We start from the raw sequence: 26,893 nt of genomic DNA, 5'->3' as shown, positions 1-26,893 counted from the left end.
AAAACACCTCCCCGCCCCACTACCCAGCCACCACCCTTACGTCTGCGCAGGCCGGCATCAGGAGGGGCGGCCTCCACTACGCATGCGCCACTCCTGTCCCGCTGGTTTCTGCGCAGGCTCCGTCCGGGCGGGGGGGGGCTCGCAAGGTTGCCATGTCTCCGGTGCGGCGCCGCGCCGCGGCCCTTGTGGCTCAGGGGTTCCCGCATCCCGAGCCCGATGACTTCCGGGGCTGCTGGCGGGGGGCTCGGCACCGACCACTGGTACGTAACCTACCCGCGGCGGCACCGGCAGCGCTCGCGACGGCGCCCAGCGGCCGCCCCTGCCGGTTCCCCGCTTCTCCTCCGGCCCCCACCTGCTCCTGGTCTTCGCCACGCACGGGCACCAACACCCGCCTTGGCAGCCTCGTCCTCGGGGGTGAGCGGTGTTGCCGGCTCGGGGACCGCCTGGTTCAGCCCCTGTGCTTGCAGCCGGTGACTCAAAAAGCTAGATCCGTGCATGTTCACTGGGATCCCCCCTCAAAAGACAGCTCCCAGTCATGGAGCAGGCAGACCCCAAAGCCAGCCCCTTGGCACGGGAGCTGCCTTGCATCCATCCATCCATCCATCCATCCATTCATCCTTTCCCGGAGCCCACGCATGCGGTTGATGACCCCCAAAATTCACCAGCCCCTGTGCATGCTGTTGGGAGCCCCTGCAGTGCCCAGGGGCAGCCCCCCCCATGTTGTCCCACCTGCCGTGGTGCCCAGCCCCTGGTCTCTAGCTTGGGACAGGGCACTTCCCTACTCCTCAGTGCGTGGCAGTACAGCGCTCCCTGCCCCGGTGCACAGAAACGGGAAGTCACTGGGATCCCAGCTTTGCCAGCTTCTGTGAGAGCCTATAGAATCATAGAATAGTTAGGGTTGGAAAGGACCTTAAGATCATCAGGTTCCAACCCCCCTGCCATGGGCAGGGACACCTCAGACTAAACCATGTCACCCAAGGATCTGTCCAACCTGGCCTTGAACACCACCAGGGATGGAGCATTCACAACTTCCCTGGGCAACCCATTCCAGAGCCTCACAACCCTTATAGTAAAGAACTTCTTCCTTATAGCCAATCTAAACTTCCCCTGTTTAAGTTTAAACCCATTACCCCTTGTCCTATCACTACAGCCCCTAATCAAAGAGTCCCTCCCCAGCATCCCTACAGGCCCCCTTCAGATACTGGAAGGCTGCTATGAGGACTCCACGCAGCCTTCTCTTCTCCAGACTGAACAGCTCCAGCTTTCTCAGCCTGTGAGGTGCTCCAGTCCAATGATCATCCTCGTGGCCCTCCTCTGGACTTGTTCCAACAGTTCCATGTCCTTTTTATGTTGAGGACACCAGAACTGCACACAATACTCCAAGTGAGGTCTCACGAGAGCAGAGTAGAGGGGCAGGATCATCTCCTTTGACCTGCTGGTCACGCTCCTTTTGATGCAGCCCAGGATATGGTTGGGTTTCTGGGCTGCAAGCGCACACTGAAGCCGGCTCATGTTCATTTTCTCATCAACCAACACCCCCAAGTCCTTCTCCGCAGGGCTGCTCTGAATCTCTTCTCTGCCCAACCTGTAGCTGTGCCTGGGATTGCCCCGATCCAGGTGTAGGACCAGGTGTAGCTTCTTTGGCCTTTGACAGCTCTTGTGGGGGAACCACACGTTATGGATGCCCCCACATCTGCACCATGCTGTCCACCTGCCAGTCCCCCACACCAATGACACAGCATTCATGTGAACCAATCCTATGCACCCAGGCTGGGAAACCTTCTGCTCATCCATGGGACTGTTTCCCCTTATTTTGTGACTTTTGGAGTGTTATGCATCCACCCCCCAGGATAAAGTGGCACCCTTTCCTCCTTTTACACCAGTGCTGCCAGTCCCACTCCCATCTTGCACATGGCTTTCCAGCATGGAGGAGGCACATGGGTGCTGGCCTCCATCCCCAGCTGTGCCCCCCACCCTCTGTGTGGGGAACAAGTGGAGGTGGGTGTGGGAACCCTCGTCCCCAGGACAGGTTGGACGGGGCTTTGAGCAACCTGGTCTCGTGGAAGGTGTCCCTGCCTGTGGCAGGGGGTTGGGAATAGATGATCTTTAAGGTTGCTTCCAACCCAAAACATTCTATGACTCTACATACAACCCTGGAACATGGCTATGCAACATGTGGTTCCTAGGGCATTTCTTGGGCTCTGTGCTGGTGAACATGGCTTTTCCCACCACACTCCCACTGCCAGTGACTGATGGGTGAAATGAGAACAGTGGGATGAGGGGTGACTTTGGGCTCAAAGATGCACCATCTGCTTGCCGCCCTGTCTACCTTGCCAAGGGTGTTGGCATCAGGGACACTCCTCTCTGCTGAGAAGGTGCTCCTTCTCTCCTGAGAAGGAGCTGGGCATGGCCTCATTTCAGTGTGTGATTATCAGAGCAGAGAACGAGCTGAGGGGGTTGAGCTCTGGCAAGTCTAGCAGTGATGGCTGCGGAATTGCGTAGCGTCTGTCAGTGCATTTATCGCTCTAGTCACCCTAGGCCATGCATCCCTGTCCTTGGCTTCATTTTTATGACCTTTGCTCTCACAAGTAAAACCTGCCAAAATCGGATTCAGGCCACTGTGATTTTTCCTGGCACGTGATCGAGGTTTTGGGGACGTGCTGTGCTGCTTTCTGCTGCAGAAGAGCTGGGACAGGCAGCAGGTATACTTAGCTGGATGGGGCTGCCACAAATGCTCCAAGAGCCAATCCAAGGGGACTAGGCTCTGTGACAAGTTCAGGAGTAGCAGCAGCTCTGGATGAATTATGGAAGGAAATGACAGGGAGTTTGAGCTCTGTCCGGAAAGGCTGACAGACATCCTGCTGGGGAACACCGATAATCTCATCACCCACCTGCTCTTGCATCTCAGTCATCATTTTTATCTCATTGAAGAGGAAATGGGTTATAGATATTCCCATGCCAAGTTCTGCTTGGATAGAAATGGTTACGAATGAAGAGTTATTTTTCCCCTTAAAACCTGCTTTCTACCCACAGCAGCTGCCAGTGCTTCCTCTGTTCTTACAAAAACACCTATGAGTTTCTTCAGGAATGTCTATGTCCCTTCACCTTGGTAAAAGAGACAGATGGAGGTGAGAGATGTGCCCTCTGCTGCCTTCAGAAACAGGTCAGATCAAATGGGTATCAGGCATCATTTGCTTCTCCAAGCTTTGGGGCAACTTTTTCTGCTTTTCCTTTTTCCTGCTATTCCTTAGATGTGGCTTAGCTGTGTAGGACAGTTGAGCCGTATGCTGCAGGGAGGCAGACTGGGCTCCTCTTCAGCATTGCTCAGGAAAGTCAAATGAATTAATAAAAAATGCATTTGGATGTTAAACATTTTTGTTCATCCAATTCTCTTGCTTTAAGAGTTGTTCTGGTGATGGTGGGGGATTTGCTGGGACATTTGACTGCTGTGCTTCCAGAGATCATAAGCCCCAGCTGTAATCAGTGGCACCCCACAGACACAGAAAATACCTTGCTGAGGCTGGATGTCTTGTTATTTCCAGCTGCACTCACAGCCCATCCATCCTGTCAGTGCTGCTTAGGTCCAAAATGCCACTTCATGCTTTAAAGCCCTAAATTCTGGCCACTGCTTGAAGCAGAAGCACTGTCTCTTTAGCCAGCGTGCGCTGGCAGGATCCACCTGCCTCCATGCACGTTGCACCAGTGCAGTTTGCCACAGTGGGAGATCCCTTCTCAGCCCTCTGGCATATTTCCATGCCAGAGGAAAGGACAAGGAGCTATGGAGGAATGGTATAGCCTAGGGCCAGCCTGTCCCTTTTGCTTATGGAAGAGCTGCTGTGACAGGGACGGTGTCCTTACAGAGCCACAGAGCACCTACTTGAGCCCAGTTGCATCAGACACGGAGATAGGCAAGTGTTTTCTGGAATGCTTAAGGCTGCCTTGATCAGGGGAAGAGCTGTGGTTTGTGTCAGTCCCAGGGCAGGTTGGTTGTGGTTGTAAATAGTGCCCAAAAGAAAGTGTATGAAGGGAAGTTTAAATTTAGAGAGCCCAGTTGTCTCCAGATGTGGGAGGCCCATGTACATACTGGCCAAGCCCACACTGGTATGCTCCTGCTGCAGTCGCTCCTGATTTCCAGGGAAATGAGCAAAGCCTCACACATTTAGGGATGACTCTTACAGTGTAAAAAAGCAGTCCAGCCTGGATGTTTTCCCCTTCTCCTCAAACATGAGGCTTTTACACTCTACTTCACAAAACAAACAAAAAGAATCTTTCCAGTGTTATGTCACAATCTGAAGACCTGGCTTCTTCTGTGCTCTCTTGCTCTTTAAAACCTCCCGAGCTGATGTCTCCCCCCCAGCCTCTCCTGACCACAGCCAGCATCTCTTAGGTACTAATTCCTTTTGGCATCCAGTGTCGATTCCCATCTGTTCTGGGCTGCCTTTTGCTGGTTGCTCCCTGTTCAGCTGAGCAAGCCCAATTCCACCCTCCCAAGCACCCAGTACCCTGGCTCAAGGAGGGGCACCCACACAGGATGAGACCCTTTGCACTGTGTGCCTGGTTCATCAGTGACTGCATGACCAGGGATTGCTTTTTAGAGTAGCCACCTCTGTGATATCACACTGAGAAGCAGGGTGCCAGCAGTGACCGCTCATGCTGGCATTTGCTCTGCAAAGAACGCGGAAGGCAAAAACGCTTTTCTGTAGGGAAACATGCCCCAGAGCAGCAATGACTGCAGGGTGAGGCAGGGCACATCTCCCTGGTGTTTGCCCTTTGGGGATATCAATCAGTGGCGCAGCATGTGACAACTGGAATGCAGCCCGTCTCCCTGCCTCCCTCCTGCTCCCCTGCAAGATCCATGGCTCAGCCAGCACGGCTGCCATCCAGCATGGGCTGCCTGGGAGAAGTTAGCAATAGCCAGTTCCCAGCAGGCAGGGTTCCTGCCTGTGATTTTGCATTACTCAGAGCACTGGGTCTCCTGCTGCAGTGCAGGCCTTTTCTGGAGAAGGTTTTATCTTTGCCAGGGGAGGCACAAGTGTAGCGTGAGAGGAAAAACACTGATTGCCTTTGCTCAGCAGCCCAGTAGTAAGCGTTTCCTCATGTTTCTTCATGTCTTTGTGGAAATACTCATCTGTGTCTTTCAGAGCATAGCAGTATCCTTTTGGAAGGGGAAAAGAGGGGTGAAGAAGTCAGGCTCCCATGCACTAGGTAATGATTTATGACTGCTGCTGGCCGTTGGTGGTCTCTGCTACTCGGAGAAGCTGGGCAGAGCTGATTACTCAGAGGAGAAGGGGTGAGCAAAAGCCAAGCTGATGATAAAAGGATGGGGAGGAGGAGGACAGGTAACAAGGTCTAGCTGCAAGAAAGGGGAGTGATTCCCAGCACTGGGAGGGGAGACGGATGCTGATTACCTGGTTTCGGAATGCCTTGTCTTCCTCCCTGGCAGGCATCACTCAGAAATGCACTGCTATCAGGTACTACTTCTCACAACTGGTAGGGTTGCACAAGGTCCCCTTCACCGTGACAAGTATGATCCATCAGCACGAATGGCATCTGCTCTGTATGGGTTCAGCACAGCCCACTCCTCCCTGGCAAAGACCATGGCTCGTGCTGTCCCCTTCATGTCAAAAACACAGCAATGAGACACAATGAGTTTGCAAAGGAGGCAGCTGAGCAGGCAGGATGCCATCAGGGTCCAGCCATCAGCAATTTTCACCTCCATTTTGACTTGCAGGCCATTATGGTCTGTCCAGGAAAGCACGAACACCACACACAAGGGTTTTTAAGCTTGCTGAATGTAATCTGCTCTTGGCCACCTTTCACAGGCAGATCAGCTCTCACCTCCCCTCTCCACAGACACCAGCTTGAAAATGCGTCACTGGAAAAGGTCCAGCAGGAGACACCAGAAGCCATGTGCTAAACAATTATGGCAGAACCTGTCTGCCTGGAAACTCCCCAGCCTTTAGAAACGGGAGCATTTCTGTTCTTCCAAGTTGCTTTAAATTTAAACCCTAGAAGGAAATAGAGAACAAAGAGTGTATCACAGTGTGTCTGTATAAAGCCATGATGCACCCACATCCTGGAGGTCATATGGCTGAAGCCGTATGATTATATGGTTGAAATGATGGTGGGAAGTTTATAGCTCAATTACAAAACCACTGGTTTGTAGCAGCCTTGCCACAGTATCACTTTCTACTTCAAAGTACTCACTCCTAGGTCTGACATTACTTCTACTGTGGGTGTGTGCCTGGCGTGGGCCAGCTGCACCCATGGCTATTTCTAGGTGTCCCTCAATTCTTCCTGCAGGGGAAGGCTCGTCTATGATAACACCAACTCTTGATTTCTTGGGTTTGGTGGAAACAGACTTGAGAAAGATCATGGCCAGATGCCTAGCCATGGCTGCAGCTCTTCTCTGTTGATGCATCGTGGCAGCAGTCAGCTTCTTTTGGGAGGAAAGCTGCACCCAGCACTTCACAGGTCTGCTGTTCCTGATGCCAGGTAACATGTTGTTCCAGTATGCTAATTGTAGATGAAGGCTTCACCAGGTTTCCCTTGGGTAGGTAGCATGTGCTGCCAGTATGTGGAGCATGCCTTTCCTTCTGATCTCCAGTTACTGTGCCATGCAGGAGGCGAGTTGTTCACTCATACAAGTCAAATAATGAGAAACAAAAAACCTGTGAAAAATGCTTTAGGTCTCATGCAGCAGCAGAAAAGGACCATGGGGCTAAACCAACTGCTCCATGCTCTTAACATGCAAAGTGATGTCTTCACCACAACATAAACAGTCCCTTGGTGCAGTGTGCAGTCCTCCAGGATGGACTAAGTATTTCTTTTAATACTGATGTACAAAAGTACCCTTTAAAAAAGTGTCATAATCATAAAATTAGAGGTTGTTTAGAGTGGGAGGAAAAGTAAAATCTGTGAAAATGAAGCAATGAAGCCAGCGTGAGTTTGAACCATCCAAACTCACAGGGCTAAGCACAAGACCTTCTCTTGTGCCAGAGAAAATATTTTGATTTGAGCAGCTGTAACTCACTGTAGCATTGCTCTGTATTCTTTAATATATTTGGAAAGCACAGGCCTGAGGAAGGCTCATTGCACATGGCAAATCTAGCTGCTTGATGAAAAACACAGCCTAATGAAAAACACTTAAGGAAAAATAACCCAACAGAAACCCTAGGCTGGGAGAGAAGGGTGATCAGCAGAGAGCTGGAGAGGGATTCTGCATGAATGGTTCCTCATCAGAGGTATGTGGAGAGCCACCATGGAGGTGGATTACCTGGTCACTAACCTCCACATCAGATTGCACAAGCACATGCAAAACAGTTTCCCCTGGCTGCTCGGAGGTGCGCAGCAGGTCCTGCTCCCACACAGGGAATTTGGCACCACAACGCCAGCTTGTGCTATCTAATTGTGTCCTGTGAGTCAGATCTGATCACAGATGGAGGCTCTGGCTATCTTGCTCTGTTTGAAGGGCAGGCATGACTGAGAGGAGATTCTCTTATTCTTAAAAGTAGTGACCAAGAAGTTTGCTGGATGCAATTCAACCACAGATCTAGGGCTTAGCCTTGCATTACTGGATAATACATGAGAACTTTATGAATGATGGTAATTATCACCTGTGTGCCACCCAAGATAACTAATGCCAGTAAAGCTGGGTGCAAGTTGTTTGATTAGCAAGGCCTAACATTTATTTTGTTATTCACACTATGCTACATCTCAAAATAACAACACAATTATTTCATTTATAGGAATGTTTTTACTATCTCTGTGAGATAGAAATGATACCATTAGTGTTAAGCAGCAGTAAACATCATACAGTTTAATTCATTGGCTATTCTCCCCCAAAATAAACCACCCTTGAGGCACATACCAGAATTCCCCATCCTCCCACATTAGTTTTTATGTGCACCACAGGAACTTCATCTCCCTCTACAGTACAGAAAAGTTCTGATTGGGCTGGGCCAGCCCTGTAGGCAGATCCCCTAATGCTGACTAACGAGGGGACTTTGTTAAATGCGTATCCCAGTGTTTGAAGGTCCCACCCCCCATTGCTCTCAGTGTACTTTTTAACAGTCTGATGTACTGTCTGATTTTCCCAGAAGCTGATGCATGATAGGGGATGTGATATACCCGCTTGATGTTGTGCTCTTTGGCCTCATAGAGGTTGTTTTAGAAATAAGTCCCATTGTCTGATTCAGTTCTCTCTGGGGTGCCATGTCACTGCAAAATCTGTTTCTCAAGGCCCAGGATAGTGTTCCAGGCAGTGGCCTGGGGCACAGCGTATGTTTCTAGCCATCCAGTGGTTGCTTCCACCATGGTAAGCATATGGTGCTTGCCTTGGTGGATCAGTGGGAGTGTGATGTAGTCAATCTGCCAGGCCTCCCTGTATTTGTACTTCAGCCATTGCCATCCATACCAGAGAGGCTTTAACCGCTTGGCTTGTTTAATTGAAGCACATTTCACATTGCCCATGGACACTGAGCAATAGTGTCCATTGTTAAGTTCACCCCTCAATCACAAGCCCATCTATATGTTGCATCTCTGCCTTGATGGCCTGAGCTGTCTTGGGGCCACCAGGCTAATCCATCTGAGCCACTTCAATCCTAGCAGCTTTATCCACTTGTTGGTTGTTCTGGTGTTTCTCAGTGGCCCAGCTCTTGGGTAAATGAGCATCTACATGGCGTACCTTCACCACCAGGTTCTGCACCCGGGCAACAGCATCGTGCCACAATGCAGTCACTGGGATGGGAGCTGCAGTGCCTGTTGGTTTGTCGTCAGAGACCTTCTTTTCCCCTTGAGGGTACTGCAGTGTTGAGCAGGGCTCAGTAGGCATGCACTAGCATGCTGCAGTGATTTGTGCCTCTCTGGAATTGCAGGATGAAAGCATACTTTTTCCAAATGTTTTACTAGTTCTCTAGATTCTGCACTTGTTCAGGGGTGAAATTCCAAAACACCGGAGGTGCCCACTATAGTAGGTACTTGCCCATACTATCCCACACACCCTGCCACTCGTAACTGTTCAGCCTCAGGGAAGATCTCTGGGTGGTATTTTTAAACAACTGTTTAACCTTAAATAAAACCTGAACTATATACAGCAACGTGCTGGTTCCCAGCAGAAGGACCAGGTTGATTTCAAGGGTACTCAAAGGATATTAAAAATCTTTAAAATTCTCAAATACTACCGTAATCAGCCTGGAGGGGAAAGAGGGAAGGAAGGAGGGAAGGAGGATGTTTCCCCCATAAGTTGGCTCTCCAAGGAGAAGAGGCAAAAGGTGTAATCAATAGTTCCCAATAGATGATTCCTGAAGTACAGAGGTGACACCAATGCTGAGTACACACACCCAATTAGTTTCATACCCAGGGATTCATTATATCATATACCAGTATTACAAACTACACTAGAATGATAATCTTAGCCCAAGCCCCAAGGATAACAAACATGACCATAGGGAACACATACTGTGGGTAAGATAGCACATAATGCAGCCCAGGGAACAAGCACAGCAAAAAGAACTGTCATGGTTTAAGCCCAGCCAGCAACTAAATACTACATATCTGCAAGCTCAGTTCCCCCCACATTCCCCAGTGGGATGGGGAGGAGAATAATAAAAAACAAATACCCATGGGCTGAGATAAAAACAGTTTAATAATTGAAATAAAAGTAAAATAAATAATAAAGCAAAATATAAACATATAATAATAGAGAGAGAAAAGGAAAAAACCCTGCCTCTCTCCCAAGGAAAAACCAAAACACAACATAACAGTGATGCACAATACAATTGCTCACATGTTGACTGATGCCCAGCTTGACCCTGAGCAGTGATCAGCTCCTTCTGCCCAGCTCCCCCCCAGTTTATATACTGGGCATGACATGCTGTGGTATGGAATACCCTTTTGGCTAGTTTGGGTCAGGTGGCCTGCCTGCTCCCTCCCAGCTTCCCGTGCCCCTCCTCACTGGCAGAGCACAAGAGACTGAAAAGTTCTTGACTTACGGTAAGCACTACTGAGCAACAACTAAACCATTGGTGTGTTATTTAGCATAGTTCTCAGACTAAAGCCAAATCACAGCACTGTACCAGGTACTAGAAAAAATGCTATCCTGCCTCAAACCAGGACAATCAGCAAGTGCCCGTGTCTCCTTGTGTATCCCTTGCACATGAAGTTCCCATGTAAATAACCAAAATTTCCATTCTGATCACTGCACTCTGAGAAGAAATAAATTACTCCTGTCCATTCCTGGATGTTCTCTTGGTTATCAGGCATTTCTTAAGCTACAGTATCTGTAGTAAAGTATCTGCCTCTGTCTAAAGCGTTTGTGTCAACTGCCATTTTAAGGCTTGGAAATGGTGTCTCCTAGAAGGCAGAGAAAGCTCATAAACCAAGAGGGTTGTAGCCTGGACAGTGCTTGCACCAAGCACTCCTACAGGGCAGTGCAGCATGCTGGAGCTAGAGCCCCAGGAAACCTCTCCTGCCTGGGACAAGAAGCCTGGATTACTGCCATGCTGCTTTTCAAGTGTACCAGAGTTCAAGTTCACTTAGGCACAGTGCAAGAAAGCTACTGATTACCAGCAGCAGAGATCTTATATTTGTATATGAAAGCATCTGTCTTTCCAAGACCAGCCCCATAGACTCCATGTGGAACCAGAGATCAGAAATGTGTTTATCTGCTGCCGAGGAAGGATTCTCCAACACCATTCACCAAGGAGGAAGAACTCCCATCAGCATTCAGGGCTTTGCAGTGGTGGTTTCACTTGCGCCATCAGAAATGGCATGAGGAGAATCATGTTCAGCACACTTGGTAATGTCATCCATGCGCTTGTGGAGATCGTGGCTCAGCATCAATACAATAGTCTTCCCAACAACAATCCAGTTACAGCCAGAATCACTTGGATTCTATTTGACCTAGGGTCTTCAAAGTATTTACTCAGAGTTTCTGCATCCTGGAACAGTCAGTTCTCTTGACCACAATGCAGCACTGCACCCTTGTGGTGATGAAGCCCAGCCACACACAGGCTGTGGGGACTAGAACGTGCATGTTAAAGGATGAGACTATGGGTTCTCCATCCCTCAGGATGCTCAAAACTCAACCGAACAAAGCCCTGAGCAACCTGACCCAGTTTTCGGGTTAACCCCACACTGAGCGGATGACAGGACCTCCAGCTGTCCATTCCCACCTAAACCTTGCTGTCATTCCATGGCAGTCTTCCCAGAACTGCCTGGAAATGATTCTTGGACCATCCTTGGATCAATACTTGCAGCACAACAATTTTATAACAATTTTACCTACAAACAGAAGGACAAGTTACCTATAGTGCTTCTCAAAACATGCAGAAATTACAGCTCCTGACCAATGACAAAGACACCAATTACTTGTTCAGTATTAGAAAAGTTCAACATCAAAGTACCTTCCATTATCCAAGAAGTCAAAGCCAATAAAGAGCCTTGAAGCAAGAAAGAAAGTTACATATATTCTTATAAATAAGAAGTAGTATTTCTTACCATTCTGGTAAGAAATAAATATTGCAAGCTAAAAACAATATGGATATTTCATCACCCCTGCACCAAGAAAACCAGGTATTTGTCTGTCACGAATAGGACTGACATAGACTTGGGCTTTAAGGCCCAGAATAAGGTCATTATCTTCTCCCCAGACTAGGTAATGAACAGAGAGCAAAGATTCCCTCTTCCAGGAGAAAGGCATCATCGTTTAAAATACTCCTACTGCAAAACATCATCAATTCAACACTGAGCTTAATGAATCCCCCCTACTATTCATCTGGTAAATTTAACTTACAGGCCACATTTATCTGGACTTGCCCTTACTGTGTTCTCATTAGACAAAAAAACCCTTCTCACATGTATGTAGTCTCTGAGGTATTCACAAGTTTACTATTATGACAGAAAACTACTGCCCATGTCTGACAATTATTATTTTCAATGTCTTCTGTGGATTTTATTCTTACCAAAATTCCCAGGGGTGAGGAGATGGGAACAAATAATTATCCATTCACTAGCACTATGGAGTCACTGCTCACTTTGTTGAGCGTTAACTCAACTGCTCTGGAAGCCTGGGGAGATGGGAAAGGGTTCGGGGGAGGCAATGGAACCGGGAGCGGCTGCAGCGGGTAAGCAGGGCCAGGGCAGGCTTAGGGGGAGCTCTGGCGAGGCAGGGAGGCGCCCGGCTCCGCATCATAGGAATTGTGCGCATCTGTCCCCTCTTCCGCCAGCTCCCAGGGAACTCCCCGGGGCTGCCCCGCTGAGCGGGAGCTGCAGCACCGGGAGGTTTGAGCTTCCCGTCCCCGCACCCCCGAGAGCCAAAGGGCAGGAGATCCCCTTGCACCCCCGAGAGCCAAAGGGCAGGAGATCCCCTTGCACCCCCGAGAGCCAAAGGGCAGGAGATCCCCTTGCACCCCCGAGAGCCAAAGGGCAGGAGATCCCCTTGCACCCCCGAGAGCCAAAGGGCAGGAGATCCCCTTGCACCCCCGAGAGCCAAAGGGCAGGAGACCCCCTTGCACCCACCGAAGCGGCTCCCTCCTCGCCCATAGGCCCTCACCTGCCCGAGCCGGGAGCCGCTCCCCGCGCGCCGCCATGCTGCTCCCAGGCACCCCGCATCCGTAAACCGCCGACGGCTCGCCGGAGGTACCAAAACACCGCCACGCAACCCCGATCGCTAGCACCTGGTCGGTGCCTTACTGTGCGAGAGCGGCACCGTTACCGGCGGCGGGCGCCCACCGGCAGCAGCGCTGCTACCGCTTTTGCGGTGAAGAAACTATGTAAATATGTGAAAAGGTTTGGAAAAAGTGTCCGGGTTTCGGTAGACAATGGCTGAATGAACAAAGGCCAAAGGGCACAGGGATGAAGGGACTGACAGCAGCCACATGGAGAAAGACGTGGTGTGCTGGTGGATGAAAACCCGGACGCGAGCTGATAGCATGCACTTGCTGCACAGAAAGCCAACTGCATAGAGTCATAGAATAGTATACCGGGCTGCATCAAAAGAAGCGTGTCCAGCAGGTCAAAGGAGGTGATCCTGTGCCTCTATTCTCCTCTTGTAAGACCCCATCTGGAGTATTACGTTCAACTTCGGAGTATTCGGCACAGGAAATACACAGACCCATTGAAGTGGGCAGGGAGGAGGACCACAGTCATTGATCAGTGGACTGGCACACTTCTACTTCTGTAATTAAGATGCATTTGCTATGAATCCATATGAATGGGCTGTAAGCACAGACACAAACTCTCGCATTAGAACAGTGAAATGAAATCTCCTTCCTTTAACGATCACACATTTGTTAGTACATAAAATATATTTAATTAAAACCAAAACATCAGCGCTAGACTGATGAAGTTTCACAGCAGATTTCACTTGTGTCCTGGCTGCAGCAGACACCTGTCTGCCGAAGGTGAACAAAATGCATTTTTGGAGACCAGAAAGTACTCTAGATGCTCTCAACAGGCACATCTAAAGAATGTGGAGCAAAAAAAGGAGTTATCTGGTTCCTTCAGCTTCAGGAAGTCCTAGTGGCAGATGGCCAAACGCACAGTCAGTTGGTTACAATACCTTCAACTTATATGACCAAAAGTTACTGCAGGGAGAAAGACAGAAATGTATCAGAGGAAGCTGTTCATAGACAGAAGACTTCATGCATGGTTCCATGCAAGTTTATGCTGTTCCTTTACTTTTAACTCCATCATAAGGGATTCCAAACCATTTCTGAAGATCTCATTTGTTTGGGTTGCTGCTTTTCTGGTATTTCACCCGTGTTTCTTGCATAAAGTTTCTGAAGGCTGGTTCTTCATGACTCTCCTCAGTAACTGGGGGAAAAAAAAAATCCACACTTCAGTACTATTTCACCACATGTTCTACTGTTACTGAAGAAAGCTAGTCAGGCTAGGTAGAGCAACACATAACGTCTATTTGATCTTCAATTTCATTACTTTCACAAACATTTCACTGAACTAAGCATTGCAGCTGGGCTTCTGCTACATATTCAGACACCTATATTTAGGTGACAATCTTTGCTTATTTTCTAGGCTCCCAATTCACTCAATCCAGTTAATGAAATACGGAGGATATTTCCCGACTAGGCAGGCAGTTTTTAGATCAGATCAGATCCTTTATTCCCTTACCTTCATGGTCAATATCATCAGTATCACTCTCCCTCTCTTCTTCTTCTTCATCAAGAGTTCCTCGTGTTAGGATCAGCTCGGAGGGACCCATAGCAGAAGCATCATCAGACCCTTGAACAGAAACAGCTATACATGAAACAGCAAGCTAACAAGTAAGTTTGTGCCTCAACAGCTTCTATTTGCACATAAACACAGCAGTAAATGTCTCCTCTAAAAGGACAGAAAGCTGCTTGTGGATTACAAAGATACAGAACAGCCTGCATGAGCACCATACTTAACCTCAAATAAGGCAACAGTTCAACCAACAGCAGAGCTTTCTTATTTCTAATTTGACAGTTTCACCACTTTATCTACATGGCAGGGTTTCTTTCCATGTGTGTGACTGACGTAAAGAGCTAAATCTAACCTCACAGGAACTAAAGCTCTACTTGTCCTTCCTAGCATGAAGCTGCTTCCATGCTTTCGCTGTGAAAACAGAAAAGCAGTAAGTGACTTCTCAAGGCAGACTCTTCAGATGACTTTTGCAATAAACTTGTATCTTCCTACTAACATACCTGCAAGTGTGTTGCCCTGCACACACATGCTTCCCATGTCCTTCCGCAAGTGTTCCAGCTGCTCCTTCTTTTGTTCATTTTGAGCTTTCTCCTGTAGGTACAAAGTTACATGTGGATTTTGAGTACAAAATCAATAGAAGATTCATCTCACCCAATTTCCCCTAGCCAGAATGCAAAGTAAGTAAGCAGGTCTTTACATTACAACTAAGGTTACATGGAACTTTTGGATAAGCATGGAAAGCAACCTCCAGCCTGATGGGCTTCTAGAACATTTCCAGCAGCATCAGGAAGACAAACTCAAGTGAAGTTGTGCCTGCAGAGAACTGTCCTTTGGACAGCCAGAGCTCTAGGTAATCAGAACGAATGACTTTGGTACTGCAATTCAGTCATCATTATTAACTGCCTAACTCAAAACAGTATCTTTCGCTGGTGCAAAGAGATACTGTGATATTCCCAACAAATCACTTTGCCACGTTTTTTAAAAAGTCTCTATCATTCTGAATGGAAGATATAAAAATCTTTCCCAACCATTTTCTCACAATTTGCCCAAATAAATTATTAGCATTAACCCACTGTCGAACATCTGATTTAAAAAAAAAACATCTTTATTTTTGTGAAGATATGCTCCACCACATCCGGGAAGAAAAACCAGATGGTGAGCTTCAGAACAGGATTTTTTCCCACAATGAGTATGATTAGTAAATGAAATGTTAGATCCTTCCAATAAAGAAGCAATTGTGTGCATAAAAGTGAAACCAAGATACACTGCCCAGGTATATAAAAGTTAAAAATACCCACCAGTGTTTTTCTCAGGCGTTCATATTCTGGACGATATTCTCTGAAAACACAAGTAGAGTACATTCAGTGTGAACTAATACATGACATATTAAGTAAGGATCATCTTGTTTCTACCCCAAAAAACAATCTTCTCTAGAAAAGTTCTCTTCATGTTTGAAGGACATTTCAGAAAGACTAACAGTATTTTTACCCACATTTGGATTCTGAAACCAATGGATGCAAAATAAGTGAATGTACTTAATTAAAATAGCAAACTTTTCTCATACTATCTTATTAGATAAGAAAAACCATCTCAAACATAGAATCAACCAGGTTGGAAAAGACCTTTAAGGTCATCAGGTCCAACCATTACCCCGGGGCTGCCGAGACCATCACTAACCCATGTCACAAGACAACTGCAGGGGCAAAGAGGAGCAGCCTGAGCACCGCTCCATGGAACACTCCCTTCCGCCTCCCTAGGGTGACCCACTTGTATGCGGGCACCACACGCAGGCAGCACAGGGGGAGGAACCCACGTCTCAGAGCATCCCACCCGCACCGAGCGGTGCCCAGGGCAGAGGCTGCCAGGAGCAAGCCACTGAGGTAGTCATTTCACTGCTGTATCTGATCAGCAGATTTATCACTCTAATCACAGACACGACTTTCTCTGCCAAGACTTGGGTTTCCTAAGACAGCTCAGTGGGAGCTCATATAGCAAGACTGTTCACAGACTTCCAAACTATTGTACTACTATGGGACCTTTGAAGTATTTCTCTAATGAAGTAAGGATACCCTCTTCTTAGAATCATAGAAGAGTGTGGCATGGAAGGGACCTTCAAAGATCATCTGCTCTAAGCTCCCCTGCCTCTCTCGTACACTCCCTTTATATGGTGAAAGGTCACAATATGGTCTCCCCTGAGCCTCCCCCCTCTCCAGACTGAGCAACCTGACTCTCTCAGCCTTTCTTCATAAGATAGATGTTCCAGAACTGACTGTTTTCATGGCCCTCTGGAACAGCTATAACAGGTCCATGTATTTCTTGCTCAACTGTGGGCTGCCGCGCTGGTCACAGTGCTCCAGGCATGGTCTCAGAAGAGTGGAGTAGAGGGAGAATCCCCCCCTCGACCTCTGGCCACATTTCTTTTGATATGGTGCAGGATACAATCACCTTTCTGGGCTGCAAGCACACACTGATAGCTTATAGGAAACCCTTAACTAGGGTTTCATTATGTAGGCACTGTGTCCCAGAATAACTTTTAGGTTATGCAGTAAAACTCCTCAACACCACAAAGGAGACATTTGGGGAGTAGGAGAAGCAGCACCAAGAACACCCTACTCAGATACTCCCAGGCCCATCACAGAAGAGCCATCAAACCATTAAAGAACCATCTCAACACGCCCAGAAGAACACAGGGACAGGGTTGCAGGCAAGGAATCCAAATTAAGGACTTGGAGGAATCCTAGCTCCTCCCAATCAGCCCCATGGTCCTGGCATGAGATCCATCACCATGCCTTATCAGGAGCTCTCTGGATCACCTTGCAAGCACAGAGGGGTGGCTGACTATGGGTGTGGAACACATTATGGGATGCAGGGAAAGAGCACATTTAGAGAGTAACAAATGTGGGAAATTCAAAGGTAAGGGAATAAAAGGGTCTTTTTCTCTGAAGAGTTAGGACAAAAATCCATCACCAAACAGTTCCTTCCGAATGCTGCTTTCCATGCTGACTTTTGCATTTAAGTTTGTTATAAACCCTGAACTACATTGGCTGCAAAAAGTGTACAGCCCTTCAAATCAAAATCAGTAACTTCAACAAGTCTCCACTGAGTCAGGGACCAAAGGTTATCACCTTACCTTTCATATTCATCTACAGCTTTAGAGAGCTGAACAAAAAAATCATCCAGTCCTGTGCCGACCACAGAAGAAACACCAACTACCTATTAAAAAAAAAAAAACATATATGAGAACTGAAGAGAGTTGAACCAAGTTCTTAAGTATCTGTTCAGAGCCAGCATCATAAAAAAAAAGAACACCCCCACCCCCCCTTCCCCAAACCCCGCCTCACTAGAAACCCCCCAGGGGAATCTAAAGATACCCATTTAATCATCACAGTGGCATATGAGAATGTAGTAATACTTCCACTTCTGTCATTCCTACTTTCAACTTCTTTCTCCACCTGATGTTAATTCTTGTTATCTCCATTTTTTGGTTGGTTGGTTGGGTTTTTTGTTTTGTTATGGAGGTGTGTGGGTTGGGTTTTCTTCCTTTTCGCCCCTCTATTTAACTCAGGAACCTGGATTTTCTTGTCCGTTTTACAAATTTTACCACGGAGAGGGAAGCAACAGCTAAAAAACACTACTTACTCTGTACCCATCCTTATACCTCCAATCTCACTACCCCCCAAAAAAACAAAGGTAAGACAATATAATGGCTAAACATAATGAAAAAGATAGAGCAATTTAAAAGAATGATCAAGTCTTTCTTCTGTTTACTTGGTTATTTTTAATAATCCAAGTTCTCATTCTGAACTTTATTATAAATGCTGCAATATCAGTGTACTAGAATTAAAGAGAAAATAGACCACAGAAACTGGCTTTTTGCAGTTGAAATTCTGTCCAATACTTTGCATTTAGCTGAAGCAAATTTGAAGAGGTACCCAATTCAACCCTCAGAACAGCAAGAGATGGAGATTTTAATCAGTTACTATGTAATCAGTTACTATATTCAAAATGCACATCTTTCTAATTTGAACTTCTCTGTCATTACACTTCTGGGCACTTGTTCAGCTTTTATTACATCAATTATCTAAAAATGTCTTTAATTAAGACTTTTATCTGCCAGTACTTGGTGACTCGTTGTCCTGGTTTCATTGTGGTACTTAGTTGCCAGCTGAGCTTCAACCACAACATCCTTAACAATCTTACATCCTCTAATGAAAATTCTCCCACTTTTTAATAAGCAAAACGGTCTTAAGTACTCTCTTTCAAATGGAAGACTTTTTTTCAAGCACAGCCTTGCATCTTATCAAAAATACAGTAAATATGTAGACAATCAAGCAGTCCAAGGATTTTTAAGCAACAGTCTAGGCATTGTGCAGATACAAATATTTATACTTTCATTGCTGTCGTGGTTTAAGCCCAGCTGGTAACTCAGAACCTTCAGCTGCTCACTCTCTCACTCCCCACCCCTTCTTCCCCCCACTCCCAGAGGGATGGGGAGAAGAATTGAAAGAACGTAACTCCCATGGGTTGATATAAGAACTGTTTAGTAACTAAGGTGTAACACAAATCACTACTGCTACCACCAATAATAATAATGATAAGGGAAATAACAAGGGAAGAGAATACAACTGCTCACCACCTGCCAACTGATACCCAGCTGGAACCTGAGCAGTGATCTAGCCCTTTCAGGTAACTGCCCCCAGTTTATATAGTGGGCATGACGTGCTGTGGTATGGAATACCCCTTTGGGTAGTTTGGGTCAGGTGTCCTGTCTCTGCTTCCTCCTGGCTTCCCCTCCTCCCTGGCAGATCATGAGACTCACAAAGTCCCTGGTCAGGGTAAACATTACTTAGCAACAACTAAAACCATCGGTGTTATCAGCATTGTTTCCAGGCTGAAAGTCAAAACCACAGCACTGCACCAGCTACTAAGAAGGAGAAAAATGACTGCTACTGCTGAACTCAGGACAGTAGCCACCCCTTATTCCATACCATTCATGTCATGCTCAGATCTCACATTTTTCCAAATCCCAAAATTTAAGTACAAGCTGCCTTCTACTCTATAATCCTGCTCTCCAGTCTACTGTTCTAACAGATTTGACATGCATACAAAGATTTGGTTAGCAAATACTTTAGTCCTACATGGCACCACTACAATCTGTTTTGAAATACTGAATACTGTTCCACATAGGACACTTACAGTATTGTTTTGGCAAAATTATCATTATCTGTATGAATGGAATCACTTAATTATTTTCATTAGCTTTCCTGTAATAGCCACAAAACCAACTGCTTGTTCCTGTAAAAGCTGATGAAAAACACAATTAACTGAACCCTTTTAGCACAGATTACAGGATCATCAACGCCCTCTCATGTACAGTGTTTTCAGAGAAACTGAATGGATTCGTCCTCTCAAACCCCAGTAAGCGAGGAAAAAAAAAATAACACTTTTTGTTGAGTCAGCAGAAATAAGAGGATTTGTTTGTTTCTGAAGCCCTTTCCCTTCTTCCTACATAGTAAATTACCAACTATACTTGATACTTTCAGAACAAGGAAAATTGTCTCACATGTGAGACACTGGAATACAGAACATTACCAATTACCAGCCTATCTTAGCTTTCTTCAGGTGACTAATTCAGTACTAAATGATTCAGGTTGCCACTCAGTGCGACAAGCAACTCAAGTTACTTTATGTTCAAATCAGCAAGTCTTTGCCCCCAAAATGCAAGGCTCATCAACAGATTTCAGCTCAAAAGAGTGGTGGCAAAGCCCTTTTAGAGAAGGGCAAAAGGGTTAAGGTGAGAAGATACCTCTGACGATCATCTAGTCCAACTTCTCCTGCTCAGAAAGCAAGACTGAATAGAACAGGTTGCATAAGATCTTGCCTGAGTGTGTTCTGAGTATCTCCAAGGATGGAAAATCCACAATTTCTCTGGATCACCTTTTCCAGGGCTCAATAAGTAAAATTACAGTAGTTCTTTTTTCCTCTTCTGTTTGAACAGTTTCCTGTATTTCACTTCATGTCTACTTCCTCTTGTCTTCACTGGTGTCGTGGTTTAAACCCAGTCAGGTAATTCGTTCGCTCACTTCCCCCCCTTTTCTTGCCCTCCCCCTGCTCTCGAAGGGACAGAGAGAGGAGAATCGAAAAGAATGCAACTCCCACGGGTTGAGATAAGAACAGTTTAGTAACTAAGGTATAACACAGATCACTACTGCTACCACCAATGATAATAATGATAAAGGAAATAACAAGGGAAGAGAATACAACACCTCAGCACCAGCCGACCGATAACTTGCCCCCCAAGCCCGACCAAGCACTGACCGATACCTCCTCCAACCCTGCAGTCTCCCAGCCCTTCCGGCTAACTCCCAGTTACATCCTGGGCATGACGTGCTGTGGTATGGAATGCCTCTTTGGTCAGTTTGGGTCAGGTGTCCTGTCTCTGCTTCCTCCTGGCTTCCCTTCCTCCCTGGCAGAGCATGAGCCTCACAAAGTCCTTGGCCAAACCAAAACATCGCTATCAGCTCTGTTCCCGAGCCGAAAGTCAAAACACTGCACTGCACCAGCTACCAAGGAGGAGAAACATGACTGCTACTGCTGAACCCAGGACAACTGGGAACTGCTGAAAAGAGCCTGGCTCTCATATTATCCCACCAGGTATTTATATACCTCAGTGATACCAATGAGCTTTCTCTTCTCCAGGCTTTTGAGAGGTAGTGAAAGGAAGATTCTTACCTTCAGTGAACTGTAAAATTCATCCAACACTAAACTCATAGAACGAGTCAGGTTACTGACATAGGATGTCTCTTGATTCAGGGCATCCTGAAAAGTCTCAAAGTCCTGCATCCATTCCACTGCAAAACTGTGGTCAATTATGTCAGTCTAGAAGAAGAGAAAACTTTCAGAAGTAATAATGATGAATTCTTAGCCATAGGTTTTTAAGTGCACAAATAAAATTTCCATCTTAAATTTACTTTCAAAGTACTGATCTTTTGAAAATATTCAGCCCTCATCTGAAGTTTTTCAAGCTCTGTTTGTATCAAACCAACTGCTTGAATACAGGAAGAAAAGACAAAAAATCTCTATCCCAGTTTTAAGAAGGCATGTTTAAGGAAACAATTGCAAGTCTAAAAGCTTTATGGTTTACTGAAAGGGGGCATCCAAAAATTTCATACTGTAAAAGAAAGTTTAAGTTGTAAATATTAGAAATAGTGTGATTGAGGACAGACAAGACAGTCCTCAGTGAAGATTACATGCCTTCTTGATTGGCCTGGGGATTAGGAGGGAGAAGGAGCCATTTCCACACCTGATATCAGCCTAAAGGATCTTTATCAAATGTGAGCTGTGCTCTGACCTAAAGAATTATAATCTAAATGAGACAGTGGACACAAGCAGGTGAGATGGTTCCAGAATTTTACATGGATTAGTATTCAAGCAGTCTACTGACAGATTTTTAGTGTCACTGATCAGGACCAAACACCTTTAAGTTTTGCCTGCTACAATACATGGGACTCCTTCCTCAAAACAGGCAGGTGTTACACAATTCTCACTGTAAGTCTGCTGCTGAGTAGAAATAATTAATGATTAAGACAACTGTTATGAGAAGGTGGGGGTCTGTAAGGCGGATTCAGTGATGAACTTACCCTTATGTTACAAAGTTAAATTTCCTTATAGCTTTGGGTTACGGTGCAAAACATTTTTCAAATTGTTAGTATTATCTCAAACTTGAATGTTTGGGTGTAACATCCCTGATTTTTCTTGAGCATTTATATACTAAAGACCCTTTTAGATTCAGTTTTCAGTTTGCAGCTCCCTCCCAGCCTCTCTTTTCTAGAAAAATCTATTGTTGTAGTAAGACAAAGACACTACAGCAAAGCAAGCTAAACAGAACAATGTTCCACTAGGACACAGAAACCAAAGCTTTAACTTACTTTGTTCATGACAACAATGAAAGGCAGCTTTGTCTTATACAGGATACTGTGGGACACACACACAAAAAAGTGAAATTAATTTAAATCTCACTAGAACAGCAAACAAGCACAAGGCAGACCAGACTTGTGCAAAACTGAATATATTTGATTTCAAAAGATAATTATTTTCCTCCACATCAATTAGAATGTAGTTTTTACCCAGAACCTGCTTATCATAGGTGAACAAAATATGCTCCCCAGATGTCAGCATGCATTTGTAAGATAGAAAATTTCCCACACACTCAGTTGATTTTGATTACTGTTTTCCATGACTATCAGATCTGTTTTTAACTCTCTTCGCATTTTCTAAATATTTTTACTCAAATTTTAGGTTCTGAGATGCTATTTGTGAACCGAGCAATGAATTCAAGTAAGTCAAAACATCTGTAAAGCAAAGTTACCTTGAAACACTAGCTTACATATTCATTTCACTGTATGTATTCTAGCATCTAGATCAACGCTGTCAGAAATTGCAGCATCTAATGAGACACCTTATGCATAGTCAGCTTTTGACCTTGGTACAAGGATTGGTAAGTTTTTTAAAAATCTTTTACCAACATTTGTGATGAATTATGACAGCTCTAGATATGCTGATCTTTACATAAGTATTTAGTCCCTGGTTTAACATGAAGACGGGTCTGTTGCTCAACCGGGGGAAGAAAAGGCTTCAGGGAGACCTTATTGCAGCCTTTCAGTATATAAAGGGGCTTGTAAGAAAGATGGAGACACAGACCAGAGCAAGGAATGGTTTTAAACTGAAATAGGGTAGGGTTAGACTGGACATAAGGAAGACATATTTTACAATGAGGGTGGTGAGACACTAGCACAGGTTGTCCAGAGAAGCTGTGGATGCCCCATCACTAAAAGCTAACGGGGTTTTGAGCAACCTGATTTAGTGAAAGATGTCCTTGTCTGTTGCAAGGAGTGTGGACTAGGTGGTCTTTAAAGGTCCCTTCCAAACCAAACCATTCTGTTATTCCCCTCCAAAGTTCCAAAGAGACACAGCAATCAGAGCACACAGACTGCAGTTTCATCTTTTCTTACCTGCAGGCATACAGCATGTTGGACATAAAGGTAACAGGGTTAGTACTGCGAGAGGTGTCCATCACATAAACAACAACTGAAGGAAAAGAAGAAGCCTGGAAATACAAAGTAAAACATACTTTGATTAGAAGTACATGCTGTTCAACAGCTATTTATTTCACACAGCCTCTACATGACTGTCAAGTTATGTAGAAAGCACTTACCAAGGCCTCAGTTATGATGGTTCCTGATGCTGACCAAGTGAACACCTCTATTTGCCCTGGTGTGTCAATAAGAACATACCTGGTAAGAAGTCATCCCCCCCAGAGGGAAAATTAGTTAAGCAATAGGTCCTATTCCAACTAGATTACCACAAGCACGTAACAGCAAATGACATGATTATTCTGTTACAGATCAGGAAAGCTTCTCCCAGACAGTGACAAGATTAATGGGCATGCTTGAAAAATTCCTGTATGAATTTCGTAACTAAGAAGCACATACTCCCCTCAGATTCTATTAATGTTAAAGGCTTCAATTTGATAGACACTTAGTACTGCAAACTCTTCAAAAGAAGAATTATTGCCTGTTTGAACAGCGCATGAAATTACAGTCTACTGGAAGACAAGAAAAGCAGAACTGGAATCAGCAGACATTTCTTCAGTGTATCTAAAGAAAGTCTAGTTTATCTGCTTTAATCCTATGACCTTTTCCACATCACATTCATGCCAAAGCTGAAAAACAACTAGAAAACACGCAGAGCGCATTTTCAGGATTTGACATGTTTTTCCCACACCGATCCCAGAAAAACTGAACTTGGCAGAATGTACTCACTTGGATGCATTTTGTCTTTTTTCAATAAACTTCATCACCTGATTGAAAAAAAAGCATAACTTGTATTTAGGCTCACAACAGGAAACTTTCATAATAATTTCCTAACTGTAACTGCATTAACTTCCACAGCTGCATGTACATATCAAAAGAAGATCAAAGTCTTTTAAAGCTTTTCAGTGTGTGAAAATGCCCTACTAAGAAAGGGTGGAAAATGCCCTAAGACTGCACAGGTCAAAGACAATCCTGATTTTGTTTGTGTTTTCATACCCAACTAAAGAAATGGTGTAACAATGCAGTTGTTCCCTAGCTTTTTACTAAGAGACTGGGCACTGATACATAAATTCCTACCTCAGCACTGATTTAGCATTATGATTTAAGAGAGCAATTATCAAACAAACCCAGGAAAACTTAACCCCTTTCTAGAACTGAGCTTCCCTACTTCACAAGCACAGCATCCACATGAAAGACCATGGTGCAATAGAACAGGTATGTACAAAGACTAAAGAATGTTTTGCACACATGGAAATTTTACTTTTAAAAAAGCTGAAAAACTGAAATATCTCAAATGAAAGCTAATGCAGTTTTGCTGCACTGTAAAACACATGGTTCTGTACAGAGAATATCCTAACTCCAAACACACAAACCACCCCTGTAGTCTCCCAGCACAGTATCCATAGCACACTATCACATAGGAACAACCTCATACCTGATCAAATCTTGTAGCAAAAAGATTAAGAGAGGTCACTATTCCACCATTTGGGCCCAGGCCGTATCTAGACACTGCATTCAGGAAAGCAGACACAGTAAAGCAAATAATCCATCTATGTACCAAACTGAAACTTATACATGGATGCTTTGCTGGTAACTCTAAATCACACAACAGCCAAAAATCAAGAATCATATCCCCCACCATCTTCATCCCATCTAAATATTAAATGTAATAGTCATGATAGCAAATCAAATCCAAACACCATATATTATCTTCATCTGCACAAGCTTTTACTTAGGAAACAAAAGACCTCCATACCCTTCTGAAGTGCAGTCATTTTACTGTAACGTTACTGCCACCAAACTACAGTGCAGCAAAAGCTAAAAGTCCAGCGACTGAGACTCAGAAAGGTAACAGTACTTGGATTATGGTCAAACAATGTGGAAAACTGTTATATATTGTATATGGTCAACAATGTTTTGTTAAAGCATGAGGAAAAGGCTGCTGGCTTCCGCAAAGAAAGATAAAAGCTCTTCAAAAGAACAGGGAACAGGAGCATCAGATCTGGTAGAACATTCATTTCTAACCTCACATGCAAGAAACACGTGGTCAAAAACTACTGATCTTCACACAGTATTCTACATTACTGCAATCCACACCACCTCCTGCATCCTTCATCAGAGTGTGCAGAGGTGACAGGCTATTTTCACAAAATCTGAGACTTCAATCATCATTATTTAGACAGAAAAGGATACTGTTTCATGACTTCTTTGTACTTCACAGTATCCCTGATATCTAGAAGAGAAAGAAATATAAATAGTGTTAGGATATTACTTTTAAAATATCCTTCTTCATCAATTTGCTGACAGATGAAAGCTCTTTTAGCAAGTCTCCTTTTGTCTCAGTAATAAATCTAGCACCATCAGGAAAAATCTCCCAAGTAGAATAAAATCTCATAGATTAGCTATGCTCTCAACACACACCTGAAACCCAATGTAAATCATGTGAAACACCACCAATTTAAGTATTTAGCTGTAACTGCTTCAGTTGAATTTTATTCTCAGCTAATCAAGACCAGTTAACAAAGTATATGTATCTAACTATGTTACTAGACATCCACCACTGGAACAGATACTCTCATTATTCAACTGACATCAATAAAACAACTTCTGTGTCAACACTACCTTTCTTATCCTCTGAAGAGAGTGACAAACTGCATAAAGTTTAAGAGACAGGACCCTTAGAAACCTAAAGATTATTAAGCCCTTTGGAACGGCTAAGCATAAAGTCTGTTCTAGTAACGTATTTTCTCTAAAATCAATGCCTTTTAAAGTACACATGCGATGGAAGAATGCCTTTGATCCTAAATTAATGGTTGGTAGGAGAAAGAATTTAAATTGAAATAATTAAAAACCAAATCTTTAAGTCCTTCTTATGTTAGGACTTGAAATCTCTTAAAGACAATAAAAACAAACCTGCTGCCCCATCCCTAGCAGTGTTCAAGGCCAGCTTGGACGCAGCTTGGAGCAACCTGCTCTAGCGGAAGGTGCCCTGCCCGTAGCAGAGGGCTACAACTAGATGAGATTTAAGATCCTCTCCAATCCAAACCATTCTGTGGCTCTAACCAAATACCTCACACACCCCACCGCTCCCTCACCCCAAGAAACACGTGAAAAGCAGCATACTCAACATAACTTTAATTACGCATCGCAAAACCACGGGATAGGGCAGGCGGACTCACCGATGTTGGCGGGGAAGGGCAGGTCGTGCACGGCGGGGTCCAGGTTGATCACGTAAGGAGGGCAGAGCTGCCCATGCAGGTGCACCGCGAGTCGCTAAGGAGACACAAGGAGGCGTCAGGCCCCGCTGGTGAAACCATCAGCTCCCCATAGCCCACCGACCGCCCCTCACCTGTACGAAGGTAGTTTTCCCAGAGCCGGCCATGCCCAGGACCAGCACGCACACCGGAGCCGCTCCTGCCTCCACTTCGCTCGCCGCCGCCATCTTCCCAGCACCCACTTGTCCTTCCGGGTTGCGGGGAAGACGACGGGGGCGACAGGGCGGCCGCGCCGCTGCCTGCCATGACGCTCACGGGACCCGGCTGTGGCCGTGCCGCCGCGGGCCGGGTACGCACTCCGTGCTCCCCACACTCTGGCCGCCGCCGCGGTGCTCCCGCAAC

The 26,893-nt window shown here is 45.4% G+C and overlaps 1 protein-coding gene across 2 annotated transcripts; it reads right to left on the bottom strand.

Annotated features, from left to right (window-relative positions):
• Positions 1 to 13,552: 13,552 nt before the first annotated feature.
• GPN1 (GPN-loop GTPase 1) lies at positions 13,553 to 26,890 on the bottom strand. Of its 2 annotated transcripts, XM_061461301.1 has the most exons (14): positions 26,626 to 26,890; positions 26,456 to 26,549; positions 25,470 to 25,509; positions 24,712 to 24,778; positions 24,006 to 24,043; positions 23,399 to 23,477; positions 23,196 to 23,290; positions 22,113 to 22,158; positions 20,917 to 21,063; positions 17,315 to 17,397; positions 15,483 to 15,522; positions 14,685 to 14,775; positions 14,131 to 14,241; positions 13,553 to 13,815 (listed from the first exon to the last, which is right to left on the bottom strand). In XM_061461301.1, exons 1-14 carry the CDS (start codon positions 26,716 to 26,718, stop codon positions 13,724 to 13,726), a joined length of 1,116 nt encoding a protein of 371 aa, XP_061317285.1. In that variant the 5' UTR covers positions 26,719 to 26,890; the 3' UTR covers positions 13,553 to 13,723. The 2 variants fall into 2 exon arrangements, with proteins under 2 accessions (XP_061317285.1, XP_061317286.1); XM_061461302.1 differs by lacking the exons at positions 24,712 to 24,778; positions 25,470 to 25,509; positions 26,626 to 26,890.
• Positions 26,891 to 26,893: the final 3 nt, after the last annotated feature.

The sequence above is a fragment of the Pezoporus flaviventris genome, unplaced genomic scaffold (assembly GCF_033815535.1).
Source record: "Pezoporus flaviventris isolate CSIRO_AGI_PZ_B2104156 unplaced genomic scaffold, CSIRO_AGI_Pfla_v1 ptg000031l, whole genome shotgun sequence".
NCBI classification, from domain to species: Eukaryota; Metazoa; Chordata; class Aves; order Psittaciformes; family Psittacidae; genus Pezoporus; species Pezoporus flaviventris.
Note: the sequence above shows the minus strand (reverse complement) of the source record. Positions and strands in the feature narration are given on the sequence as shown.